We start from the raw sequence: 13,659 nt of genomic DNA, 5'->3' as shown, positions 1-13,659 counted from the left end.
ACCTGGCCTGATGACTCCTGGCTGTCCCCAGTCTACCTGGTCATCCTGTTGCTTCAGTTTCAACTGTTCTGCCTGCGGCTATGGAACCCTGACCTGTTCACCGGACGTGCTACCTTGTCGCGGTACCTTCTGTTTTTGACGCTCTCTCTCCTTCTCTCTCAACCGCACCTGCTGTCACGACCTCTGAATGCTCGGCTATGAAATGTCAACTCACATTTACTCCTGAGGTACTGACCTGTTGCACCCTCTACAACCCTGCTGGTCAACTATGAACATCTTGAAATACAATCTGGCCTTAATGGCCATGTTCTCTTATAATCTCCACCCGGCACAGCCAGAAGAGGACTGGCCACCCCTTATAGCCTGGTTCCTCTCTAGTTTTTTTCCTAAGTTCCTGACTTTCTAGGGAGTTTTTCGTAGCCACAGTGCCGCTACATCTGCATTGCTTGCTGTTTGGGGTTTTAGGCTGAGTTTCTGTACAGCACTTTGTGACATCTGCTGACGCTGGCTTTATAAATAAATGTGATTGATTGATTGATTGATTGATTGATTGAGTGAGTGTAATAAGATCACATAGTGGCTGTCACAATCTCCAAACTCTACACAGTTGTCACTGGCTAGTTGGCTATTCATCAAACAATTTCTGAAGTTAATATGAGTTCATATTTATCAGGTTTTTGCTTTGAGGAACCTTACTTTTTTTATTGATGATTGTCAATAAAACTCATGAATGCAACTGTTTATATCAAATTGTTTTGTGTTCTACTTGTAGCCCTGGTTGTCCTAAAAAGAAAATGGCCTCACACTCCACTGTGTGAATGGCAGCGTTAACCTAACAAAGGACTCCTATTCCCAGAAAGCATCTCAGTCTGGTGCTGAGTAAAGTTGACAGCGCTAAAGACGGTTGAAACTCAGCCTGCTGGGTAATGTGGTCTCCTCACCTTCCTAAATCAACCTACGTTCTGTGCTCTCTGTGTGGCACCAACGAGCAGAATGGAAGATATGTGTACAAAAGCGAATCAGGTTACCTTTCCAACATTAAAACATAATTGAGGAATGGACCCCTGTCCAGGAATATCCAGACAGTGAAAAGCCCTATTGTGAACAGCCCCGAACCGTGGCAGTAAAAAAAAGCCTGGCAGTATACTCAAACATCATTTAGCCTGATGTGCCAACCATAACTCAGCCCAGAAGCGGGGAGGAGAACCACAGCCAGGGCCAAACATAATTAAGCCCTAGAATAGGCCTGGGAGTGCAAGATACTGAGGGACAACCATAATCTAAGCCAGGGGTAGAGATACAGTGTGAGAGGAAGTACAAGCCAGTGAAAAAAAAGAACGAATGAGAGAGGCACACAATGTGTTTCAGGATCAACCATGAGTCAACCCCTGAACAATGCTACGAGGCCAAGGGCCAAACATTATTAACCCTGAAACTGAACCAGGAGGGTGACTTGCATTTTTGGTGGAGTGTGTGGGTGACTCAGGGGCTTAGAAGTTCTGGCTGTTTGAGCATGAAGCTTTCCAGTGGTTTGCCTCACTCACAGTCCAGGCTCGTAAGTCACGGTGCTGCCTGGAGCAGAGGAAGGAGCAAGGGCTTTTATTTATGGTCATATCACTGGGCCTGCTCTCAGACTGTACAGTAGAGTACAGCACACACACACACACATTCCATTCAGTCACATCGCTGCACCTGTGTGTGTGTGTGTGTGTGTGTGTGTGTGTGTGTGTGTGTGTGTGTGTGTGTGTGTGTGTGTGTGTGTGTGTGTGTGTGTGTGCGCATAAATGAGTGAAGCAGCAAGAGAGAGATTGTGTAGCTGCATACAGCATGTCTTATGTTCAGAATTGGACAGAATATATGTGCAGCCTAGTCCTTTTTCTCCTGTTAATAATGTGTGAGATGTGTGTGTTGCCATTCTTCTGATCCTGTTGGTTGGGGTAGCAGGAAATAGCTGTTTGAGGCATTGGTTTGGCTGCAAATGTGTGAGTGTGTGTACGTGTACAATCGAGTATCTGCCATAGTCAACTATTTCTGCAAAGTGAAAAATTCCACAATACACTGGGGGAATTAGGCCATATGCTACAGAGCCAGCACAGGTCCTGTCAACACTTTTCTCTTCTACTGCAACACACACACACACACACACACACACACACACACACACACACACAAAATAACTCAGAGTTAAAACACCCAAAAACAACACTCAACACCCTCAGACTGACACATGAACACACGACGTATGCCATGTTAATATGATATCTGAGTAAGAGTTACTAACAAAATCAAAATGGGGACCCCCTGGAGGTCGGGGCCCCTGGGCAGGTACCCAGCATGCCCGGTCGGTAATACTGCATTTCTATACTATTTAAAAACTCTCAAATGCTACGGTGCCTTCAAAAAGTATTCATACCCCTTGACTCTTGCACATTTTGTTGTGTTAGAGCTAAATATATATATATATATATATACTGCTCAAAAAAATTAAGGGAACACTTAAACAACACATCCTAGATCTGAATGAAAGAAATAATCTTATTAAATACTTTTTTCTTTACATAGTTGAATGTGCTGACAACAAAATCACACAAAAATAAATCAATGGAAATCCAATTTATCAACCCATGGAGGTCTGGATTTGGAGTCACACTCAAAATTAAAGTGGAAAACCACACTACAGGCTGATCCAACTTTGATGTAATGTCCTTAAAACAAATCAAAATGAGGCTCAGTAGTGTGTGTGGCCTCCACGTGCCTGTATGACCTCCCTACAACGCCTGGGCATGCTCCTGATGAGGTGGCGGATGGTCTCCTGAGGGATCTCCTCCCAGACCTGGACTAAAGCATCCGCCAACTCCTGGACAGTCTGTGGTGCAACGTGACGTTGGTGGATGGAGCGAGACATGGTCCCAGATGTGCTCAATTGGATTCAGGTCTGGGGAACGGGCGGGCCAGTCCATAGCATCAATGCCTTCCTCCATAGCATCAATGCCACATGAGGTCTAGCATTGTCTTGCATTAGGAGGAACCCAGGGCCAACCGCACCAGCATATGGTCTCACAAGGGGTCTGAGGATCTCATCTCGGTACCTAATGGCAGTCAGGCTACCTCTGGCGAGCACATGGAGGGCTGTGCGGCCCCCCAAAGAAATGTCACCCCACACCATGACTGACCCACCGCCAAACCGGTCATGCTGGAGGATGTTGCAGGCAGCAGAACGTTCTCCACGGCGTCTCCAGACTCTGTCACGTCTGTCACATATGCTCAGTGTGAACCGGCTTTCATCTGTGAAGAGCACAGGGCGCCAGTGGCGAATTTGCCAATCTTGGTGTTCTCTGGCAAATGCCAAACGTCCTGCACGGTGTTAAACTATCTAACGTCCTGCACAGCCATTAAACTAACTCTTTTAAAGTCACCATGGTGAAATCCCTGATTGGTTTCAATCCTTTCCTTTGTAGTGACTGGGTGTATTGTTGCACCATCCAAAGTGTAAATAATAACTTCACCATGCTCAAAGGAATATTCAATGTCTTTTTTTTTCTTCTTTTTTTTTAACACATCTACCAATAGGTGTCCTTCTTTGTGAGGCATTGGAAAATATCCCTGGTCTTTGTGGTTGAAAATTACTACTGGACTGAGGGACCTTACAGATAATTGTTTATGTGGGGTACAGTAAGGTAGTCATTCAGAAATCATGTTAAACACTTATGAGTCCATGAAACTTATGTGAATTGTTAAGCACATTTTTACTCCTGAACTTATTTAGGCTTGCCATAACAAAGGGGGTGAATACTTATTGACTGAAGAAATTTCAGCGTTACATTTTTGATTAATTTGTAAACATTTAGAAAAACATAATTCCCCTTTGACATTATGGGGTATTGTGTTCAGGCAGTGACAAAATTATTTTTTTAAATTCAGGCTGTAACAAAACAAAACGTCAAAAAAGTCAAGGGGTGTGAATACTTTCTGAAGACACTGCATTAGGAGAACAGCAAAAACAAGCAAAAATGACCCCAGCCATTATCACATTGGTTGCTGTAGCTTCATTCAGCTCAGTTGATTTTAAATAACAGCAGTCCGGAGCGAGGTCTTCATATGTAGCCACGGCCCTGGCGAGCGTCTGGATGGATACTACTACAGTATGTGTGAGTGAGCAGTCAGTGTGAAATCTGCCTAACTTACAGCTCTGTTTCCTCCCTTGTCATGTGACCACACAGGCATTAGACCAGGGCTCGAATGTGGCGTCCCACAGTGCTGGCGGGCATGATGGGAACAGTGTGGGGGCAGGACGGACACTGTGAGGGGTAGGAGGGGAGTGAAGGTTTGGTCCTCTGCCAGGGAGGTATAAAGATCCAGTTTGTCAAGGCTTTGGCACTTCCCTCTTGCCTGGACACAGGCTAAGTCAACAGGCTGTCAGAGGGGAGCAACAGCTTACTGCTATACCAACATATATCTCTCTCTCTCTCTCTCTCTCTCTCTCTCTCTCCCCCCCCCATATAAATCTCTCTTTCTCCCTCTTTACTACCCTCTCCCTCTGAGGTGTTTTTCAAAATAAACCCATAAGAGAGCAAGCCACCCAGGATTAGAAGGATACGACGGTGCTGCTCTCAGACACAGATGTGTGAAAGGAAACCACCATGGCGGCAGCATACTGCATGTGTGTGTGTGTGTGTGTGTGTGTGTGTGGGACCCCCCTGTCACATATTCCAACCTGCTTGTTAAGTGAGCCTGCTTACCTCTGTGATTACAGCAGCAGCGGGACCACAGAGCCCCTCTATTACTGCTGCACACAGACCTGCCACATGCCAATATACATTCTGTATCAGCCCAGTGCGTGCGTGCGTGTTTGTGTACATAGCATACTACATATAATTCATGCATGCACCTACACTATAGTTCAAAAGTTTGGGGTCACTCAGAAATGTCCTTGTTTTTGAAAAAAAAAAGGCAATTTCTTTAATCAAATTGATCCGAAATACAGTGAAGACATTGTGAATGTTGTAAATGAATATTGTAGCTGGAAACGGCAGATTTTTTATGGAATATCTACATAGGCGTACAGAAGCCCAATATCAGCAACCATCAGTCCTGTGTTTCAATGGCACGTTGTGTTAGCCAATTCAAGTTTATCATTTTAAAAGGCTAATTGATCATTAGAAAACCCTTTTGCAATTATGTTAGCACAGCTGAAAACTGTGGTTCTGATTAAAAAAGAAGTAAAACTGGCCTTCTTTAGACTAGTTGAGTATCTGGAGCATCAGCATTTGTGGATTTGATTACAGGCTCATAATGGCCAGAAACAAATAACTTTCTCCTGAAACTCGTCAGTCTATTCTTGTTCTGAGAAAGGAAGGCTATTCCGTGAGAGAAATTGCCAAGAAACTGAAGATCTCGTACAACGCTGAATACTACTCCCTTCACAGAACAGCGCAAAATGGCTCGAACTAAAATAGAAAGAGGAGTGGGAGGCCCCAGTGCACAACTGAGCAAGAGGACAAGTACATTAGAGTGTCTAGTTTGAGAAACAGAAGCCTCACAAGTCCTCAACTGGCAGCTTCATTAAATAGTACCCGCAAAACACCAGTCTCAACATCAACAGTGAAGAGGCAACTCCTGGATGCTCCGACTCCGAGTTGCAAAGAAAAAGCCATATCTCAGACTGGCCAATAAAAATAAAAGATTAAGATGGGCAAAAGAACACAGATACTGGACAGAGAAAGATTGGAAAAAAGTGTTATAGACAGATTAATTTAAGTTTGAGATGTTCGGATCAGAAAGAAGAACATTCGTGAGACGCAGAAAAAATTAAAAGATGCTGGAGGAGTGCTTGACGCCATCTGTCAAGCATGGTGGAGGCAATGTGATGGTCTGGGGGTACTTTGGTGGTGGTAAAGTGGGAGATTTGTACAAGGTAAAAGGGATCTTGAAGAAGGAAGGTTATCACTCCATTTTGCAACACCATGCCATACCCTGTGGACGGCGCTTAATTGGAGCCAGTTTCCTCCTACAACAGGACAATGACCTAAAGCACAGCTCCAAACTATGCAAGAACTATTTAGGGAAGAAGCAGTCAGCTGGTATTCGGTCTATAATGGAGTGGCCAGCACAGTCACCAGATCTCAACCCTATTGAGCTGTTGTGGGAGCAGCTTGACCGTATGGTACGTAAGAAGTGCCCATCAAGCCAATCCAACTTGTGGAAGCATGGGGTGAAATCTCTTCAGATTACCTCAACAAATTAACAACTAGAATGTCAAAGGTCTGCAAGGCTGTAATTGCTACAAATTGAGGATTTTTGGACGAAAGCAAAGTTTGAAGGACACAATTATTATTTAAAAAAAAATAAATATATTTATAACCTTGTCAACATCTTGACTATATTTTCTATTCCTTTTGCAACTCATTTCATGTATGTTTTCATGGAAAACAAGGACATTTCTAAGTGACCCCAAACTTTTGAACAGTACTGTATATCAATCAAATTGGAGTTTGAGTGTACAGTATGTGTGTGTTATGAGTACATCTAGTAGTACATCTAGTATTTTTACCGTCCGCTTCGACCCCTTTGCGTCATTAACAAACAACAAAGGTATTCAAGAGCTGTGTGTGTGTGTGTGTGTGTGTGTCAGAAAGCCAACATGTGGTTCAGATTCCCTCTGTGGCCACATGGGCAAATAAACACAGACGCAGTGACCACAGCTCTCTGTAGGTGGCGCTGTGTCTCTTTGTTAAAACAGCAGGACACTGCCCTCTCCACCCCCCTCTCTCTCTATCACTCATTCTCTCTATCAACATATTGTCATTTTTCCCTCAATGCCATGCCTTCCAAATTCTGAGTTTGACAATATATTATAATAACGTAATTATGTGTTTACTCACAGCAATCATTTCCCCTCTGTTATGAATTATTCAGCCCTAGATCAGACAGTGTCTGTGCATTCTGTGGGATTGTGATTTGGGAGAGAGAGTAAGAGAATATACGTGTATTTAGAGAGTGCCAACAGTGAGTGTGGTCAGTGTACGTCTGTGTATAATGGTTGATGTGTCCTGGCCCTTTCTTACCCAGACTCATCTTGATTGGCAGGTTCTCCTTGCTGGCGGCCTCCACCAGCTGTCTACGAACCTCCATCACAGCCTCCTTCTGCTTACTGGCCAGCATGGTTTCCCATAGCAATCTGGCCGTGGACAACCTAAGAGGTAGAGAGGGCAGACACACATCAGGAAGGTCACCCAGCTTCTACTCGAAAAATACTCTCAACATGTCTATTGCCACACAGAGGTTAACACAAATACTGGTAAACAGACACACGCAGACATGTAGACATATGTACTACCTGCATTTACCCTTTTTCACACACACACACACACACACACACACACACACACACACACACACACACACACACACACACACACACACACCGACTTAGTACTGGTACTCCCTGTATATAGCCAAGTTATTTTTACTTGTTATTGTTATTCACTGTGTAATTATTCCTCCTGTCACTATTTACGTTTATTTAATTGTGAATCTTTAACTCTGCATTTTGGGAAAGTGACCCTTAAGTAAGCATTTCACCAGTTGTTTAAGAAGCATGTGACAAATACAATTTGATTTGAAAGATCGCTCACTCTCTTGTGTACACACACACACACACACACACACACACACACACACACACACACACACACACACACACACACACACACACACACACACACACACACACACACACACACACACACACACACACACACACACACACACACACACACACACACACACACACACACACACACACAATGAATATGACCGAGTGCTCGTCCTGTAGGTTGGGGATCCTGGCAGTGGAAGCTGCTGAGGGCAGGACGGCTCATAAAAATGGCTGGAATGGAGTCAATGGAGTGGTATCAACCACATGGAAACCGTTCCAGCCATTATTACGAGCTGTCCTCCCCTCAGCAGCCTCCACTGGATGCTGGGTACTAAGGGGGCGTTCACTCCCCTGTTGCACCACTCACAGGAAAAAACACAAATTAGCGGGAACGTCAGGAAATTTCCCAACATCCCTAAACTCTGCCGATGTGTTAACATTCCCCGGAGCAGTCTTTCCCAACATCCCCAGAACCTCTCAAAACCACAACCTGGACCGAGGGGCCATCTGCTGCTCCACCATAACCTTTCCCTCTATTTCCACCAGGTCAAGAAGAACAACTGTTATCATCTGCCATAAGCAGTAACATGAGCTTCAAGCGTTTCCCCGGAAAAATCCAAAAGGGTGTCGCGAACGCATCTCATTATCATGACCCACAGCGAGGTCGACACTGTGTCTCATACAGGGGCTCTGCAACGGAACCAACGTCATATATCACCTCTCTATTTCTCCCTCTCGCCGTCTTTAAGAGACGTGTCAGTGTTTTGATGGTTCTATAAAAAGGCCACCAAACGCCGTGGCAGAGCCTCTGCACAGTTCTGTTGGGTTTGTCCCCAGCGTGTCTGTGACCTTCAGTCGGGCGTGTGCATACTTCTGATGAGCATGTGAACACCAGAGAGGGAGGAGTTCGGGGACCAACTCAGGACTAAAGACAGGAAACAACAATGTTAGAAAGGTTAGATCCTTTATACGCTGAAAGAAGGATGAAGGAGAGAGGAAGAGAGAGAAAGAAAAAAAAACAAAGAAAAGGGGGGGGGGGGGGGTTTTCGCTGACACTGATCCCAAATATTAAAATCTACTCTGTTTTTCTTTTTCGTTTCTTTTTTCTCACTCCTTTTCCTCTCGCTCTGGTTCTCTCTCTCGCTCTCTGTCTAACTGCTGCCATGTGTTTAATATCAGATGGAATCGGTTCCAGAGCCTGGGCCTGGACTGGGGCTGGATGGGGAGAAAGAGGGGCTCACATTGGGCCGCACGCCATCTTCACACAGAAAATGAGACACAAAGACAAGAGAACAGAGCTCGACTGAACCAGAGACACTGCTCCTCCACAAAGAGAACAGCTATAATAGAATATTAGAAGTCACACAGCCAGATAAACGTTTGGTTTACTTCACTGTCACTATGATGAATGTGGGTGGGAAGAATTTTAAAAACGCTTTCTGAAAAGCATGACCGAGAAATTGGTGTCATTTATCGAGTATTTTCCTCAGGAAGACACACATCATGGGCTTAGCTGTGTTCTGAGGCGGAGGGGCTGTAATGATTAAGCGTGTCGTAAGCGGACACATAGTTAGCGTGGTTAAAATGCCAGGGCTGTGACCTGGCCATATGTGTGTATACACGCTTGTGTGTGGGTCCTAATGTGTACTGTTTGTGTAAGTGTGTGAGACAGAGAGACAGAAAGAGAGAGAGACAGAGAGACAGAAAGAGAGAGAGACAGAGAGAGAGAGAGAGAGAGACAGAGAGAGAGAGACAGAGAGAGCGCATAAGCCTGTATTTCCTTGTGGGTTCCAGGAAGACGAGAGTTCTTATAAAGGGGTAGAAAGAGGGGGGTTGAGGAGGTATGGTTGTAATTTGCCCCCCCCCCCCCTCTGCCCCTCTCCCCTGGTGTTTTCCCTAGGCCGTTTGGTCAGATGGGGGCGGGGGTGAGCTTTTTACTGGCAGGGTGTGAGACAAGGCTCCATAACCAGCCGGTCTTGTTGAGTAACTGCTCTACTATGGACAGGGTGCTGGGGGCCATGGAGTGCGTGCGTCTGACCTCCTGCGCGCCTGTGTGTGTGTGTGTGTGTGTGTGTGTGTGTGTGTGTGTGTGTGGGCGAACTCCAGTGTGGCTCTCTGCTAGAAGTGGCGATTCGAAACCTTAAGGGGGCACTCTTGCCCCTCCTGTAGACTGTGTACCCCTGCTGACTTGCCCAGTCAGTCTGACTGGATAAACAATGCGTGGGTGTGTCTCCAAACTAAATTCCACCAGATGTGTAATGACTGTTACGCCATTAAGAGATAGGCATGAGTTAATGTATCCACACACAAACAATGCACGCAACACACACACACACACACACACACACAGACAATTTACTATTCAATTCAATTCAAGGGGCTTTATTAGCATGGGAAACACATGTTAACATTGCCAAAGCAAGTGAAGTAGATAATGTACAAAAGTGAAATAAACAACAAAAATGAACAGTAAACATTACACTCACAGAAGTTCCAAAAGAATAAAGACATTACAAATGTCATATTATGTATACATACAGTGTTGTAACGATGTGCAAACGGTTAAGTACAAAAGGGAAAAGAAATAAACATAAATATGGGTTGTATTTACAATGGTGTTTGTTCTCCACTGGCTGACCTTTTCTTGTGGCAACAGTTAATAGTTAATAGGTCTGAGGGTGAAGGAGTGGTTCCAGGAAGCTTGTGACGCAGCAGTAAAGAATGGGTCGGACCATTTGGGTCCAAGTCTAGTAGTCACACATTCAGACAAATAAACCCACTTAATATAAACCAGGTACATGTATGCTTTTGAAGTTGTTCAGAAATGAGGTAGATTTCCAACAGTTTCCACGGCCTGTTTGTAGAATAACTTTAGTCCTAATCAAAGTCTCTATCAAATGGAATGGAACCCAAAACCAGATTCTGGCTCCACCCAGCACACATACAAACACAGTACAGAAATCTAGCAATAAATCCATTGACAGGAGGGCACAGCCTCTTAGCAGGACAGGATCTCCTTTTAAAAACGGGTAGTGAGTGGAGGATACATGATCCACTTGACCAGAGAGACTACTCAAAGAGTCAGGCAACAGCTCTGCATCCCCAGTTAGCCAAGTACATCAAATACAGAATGAAATACAAATCAGGACATGCCTCAAAGAGAAGCAGAGCAGCTGATGAGGAAGTGATCAGGGTAGCATTGGTTAATCTAATCATTGACAGCCTTTGCTATTGGAAGTTGTATTAGATACTGTTGTCAGTCACACAGCCAGTGGATGCGGTTAGTAGCCAAAAGATGAGCAACAAAGCTAACAAACTCATTTGCTCGCTAAGAGCCAGCCACAGACCTTGACCATTCCACAGCGAGTGGAGTGTGTCTTTCTGTGTGAGTGTGCGTTACTGGGGAAGTGTTACAGAGAGAGAAGAACGCTTGTGGATTTCCTGTCAACACACCAGAATACCACAGGACATCAGGCCTCTCTCTGGTCTGGTTTCTCTGTCCTGGCAGGAGAGACCACAAACTGGATTCATGAACAGAACCAGAGGAGAGAGAGAGACAGGGAAGAGAGAGGGCAACGCAGAAGAGGAACGGTTCAAATGGATATTAAAAGGGGGATGATGAGACAAGGAAAAGGGAGGAAGATGGAGACGTCAATAAGAGGAATGTAAGTAGAGTGAATCTGCTTATCTCGCTCTCTCTCTCCTCATGTGTCATGTTAGCTTACTCCACTTCAAATGCTGGCTGGCAGCAGGGGCTCTTTGAAGGACTAGCACCAGGGAGGAAGGAGAGAGGGAGGAGACTTCTAGAGAGAGATGAAGAGAGTAGTCTTTTGAAATATACTTTCATAACAAATCAACCCGGAGATTTAATCTAACAATCACAGCGCAGATGCAGAATTATCTACCCATCAGTGTTTTATCAGTCAAAACTATTTTTTAGGAGCCTCTATAAACTCAAATCATTGACGACAATATTTTGTATTTTTCAGAGATACGTCTTTTATAACCGGTCTTATCATTTCAGTCTTCAAAAGAAAATTGTTGGCTTAGAAGGGCTGGGAAGAAAACAGAACAGTCCGAGCAGCTGATAAATAACTCTGTTCTGGTAAGAGGAATCTACTGGAAGAATGACAAGAGACTCAAGGCTTCACAATGGGATGTCCTAATCGTCTTCTACAGTGGTAGCAGAGGAGAAAAAGTGAGGAGGAAGAAATGGAGAAAAAAAATGGATGGAGAGCTCACAGCTGTATCACGATACAAGCTGGGACAGGTGTTTCCCTCCAAATTCCTTATCAGATTCAGGACATGATAGTGCTGTTTTCTGAGGGGGCACTTCCTCTTCCTGTGACATATGAGAGAACCAACCCTCCACCTCCTTCTGCTCGGCCCCAACTCTGTTCTATTTCTGACCACTACCGCCTCTCACTACACTGGCCACTTGTTACAGGATTGGCCTCTGCCAGCTCTATATCACTGGGAGAAGGCGATACTCCGCGTCTCTCATTCTTAAGATAGGAAAAGAAGGGCAGGTAAGATTGGGAGTCCAATAGGGCGCACAATTGGACCAGCGTTGTCCGGGTTAGGGTTTGGCCGGGGTAGGCCGTCATTGCAAATAAGAATTTGTTCTTAACTGACTTGCCTAGTTAAATAAAGGTTAAATAAAAAAAAACATGTCTGGGTCCTCCAACACACGTGGTAGGAGAGACACGCCGATCATCAACTCCAACACTAAGGACACCTATGAGACTCTCATCTGTAGTCGTGTTATGTTGCATGCTAATCGTGCCAGGCATCATTATTAGCCAGCCCCAAACTGGATTAGTGTGCTCCCTATAGCTGGCCCTGACCCAGCTCTATGAGTTTTAGGGAATCAGATGTGGAGCAGGGTTAAAATCAGGCCTGTAGGGACAACAGGAAGACCCCCTCCAGAGACTCTTTCTTACTACAATCCAGTGGTCAACATTGCTTCGGCTTCTCCTCCTCATATAGCTTGCTGCTCAAATAAATCCACAACTCATACAAGAATAATAACACACCCTTAGGAAAATAAGCCTTGCCGGGTGTGTGTGATGGAGCTGAACAATATAGTTTTGACAGGCTCAGAAGTAGCAAAGCTGTCACTATAGGAAACCCAGATGATGGGTGTGGCCAGATGATGGGTGTAGCCTTTTAACTCACAGTGGGGTAAGCTACACAGGCCACACCCATGTCTCTCCATTCATTATCATTTGTTCTTCCTCTCTGCACACTTTCCTATCCCTGTTCTTACTTACTTTCTTCCCATGTCTTTCACATGCAGCTGCCACAGAAATAATTGTGTGTTTTCTTTCTATTCACTCTCTTCTTTCCCAGCCCGTACAGAAATAGGTGTGTTTTCCCTCTTTCCTGTTGGCAGGCAGAGTCTGGTCTGCTGGTCTAGAGATGAGGAGGTGGCAGAATCATTGTGTTTTCTCACGGCAGGGTGCGGTTGGGTCCTTTTTTTTTTCTGAGGTTTGTCTCAAGGCTCGGCAGCACTTGGACCAGAACCAGAACATCTTGGCCACCCGCACAGACCTCTCCCTCTACCCGCCTATCTGCCCACCACAAGACCAGGGTCCAGGGTACCAAGTTAGTGGTTGGTGGTTTCAGTCTGAGACAGGGGAAATATAGCTCCCTGGGCCAAGAAGGTTCATATGTCCCATAGAGGATCAAAGAGCACCAACCTGAATACCAGCCAAGAACAGCGCATTACACAGGGTGGCCTGGAGAGTACCTGACCTCTCACACAGTGGCACATGCACACACACACACACACACACACACACACACGAAATCTCACCAGCACACACACTGTGTGTGGTGTGTGTGTCATCATCACACACTCTCAGGTCATTCCACCTCAAAAAGCACAAGAAAGAGTTTTGGGCTTGTAGGAAAAATCTTCAAGAAAATGTTGTGATCCATTTAATAAACACAAAAGACCAGCAAAATGGATAAAAGGGTGTGAAAATAGCAGGAACAAC

The 13,659-nt window shown here is 45.0% G+C and overlaps 1 protein-coding gene across 1 annotated transcript in view; it reads right to left on the bottom strand.

Annotated features, from left to right (window-relative positions):
- LOC106584113 (sec1 family domain-containing protein 2) overlaps positions 1 to 13,659 on the bottom strand; it is a 163,067-nt gene that overhangs the window by 137,247 nt on the left and 12,161 nt on the right. Inside the window, exon 3 of the mRNA XM_014168979.3 lies at positions 7,065 to 7,192. Coding sequence (XP_014024454.3) covers positions 7,065 to 7,192 — 128 coding nt within the window. The remainder of the gene's footprint in view (positions 1 to 7,064; positions 7,193 to 13,659) is intronic.

This window comes from Salmo salar, chromosome 23 (assembly GCF_965601325.2).
Source record: "Salmo salar chromosome 23, fSalSal1, whole genome shotgun sequence".
In the NCBI taxonomy this organism is placed as follows: domain Eukaryota; kingdom Metazoa; phylum Chordata; class Actinopteri; order Salmoniformes; family Salmonidae; genus Salmo; species Salmo salar.
This window is presented reverse-complemented; position numbering and strand designations above follow the sequence as displayed.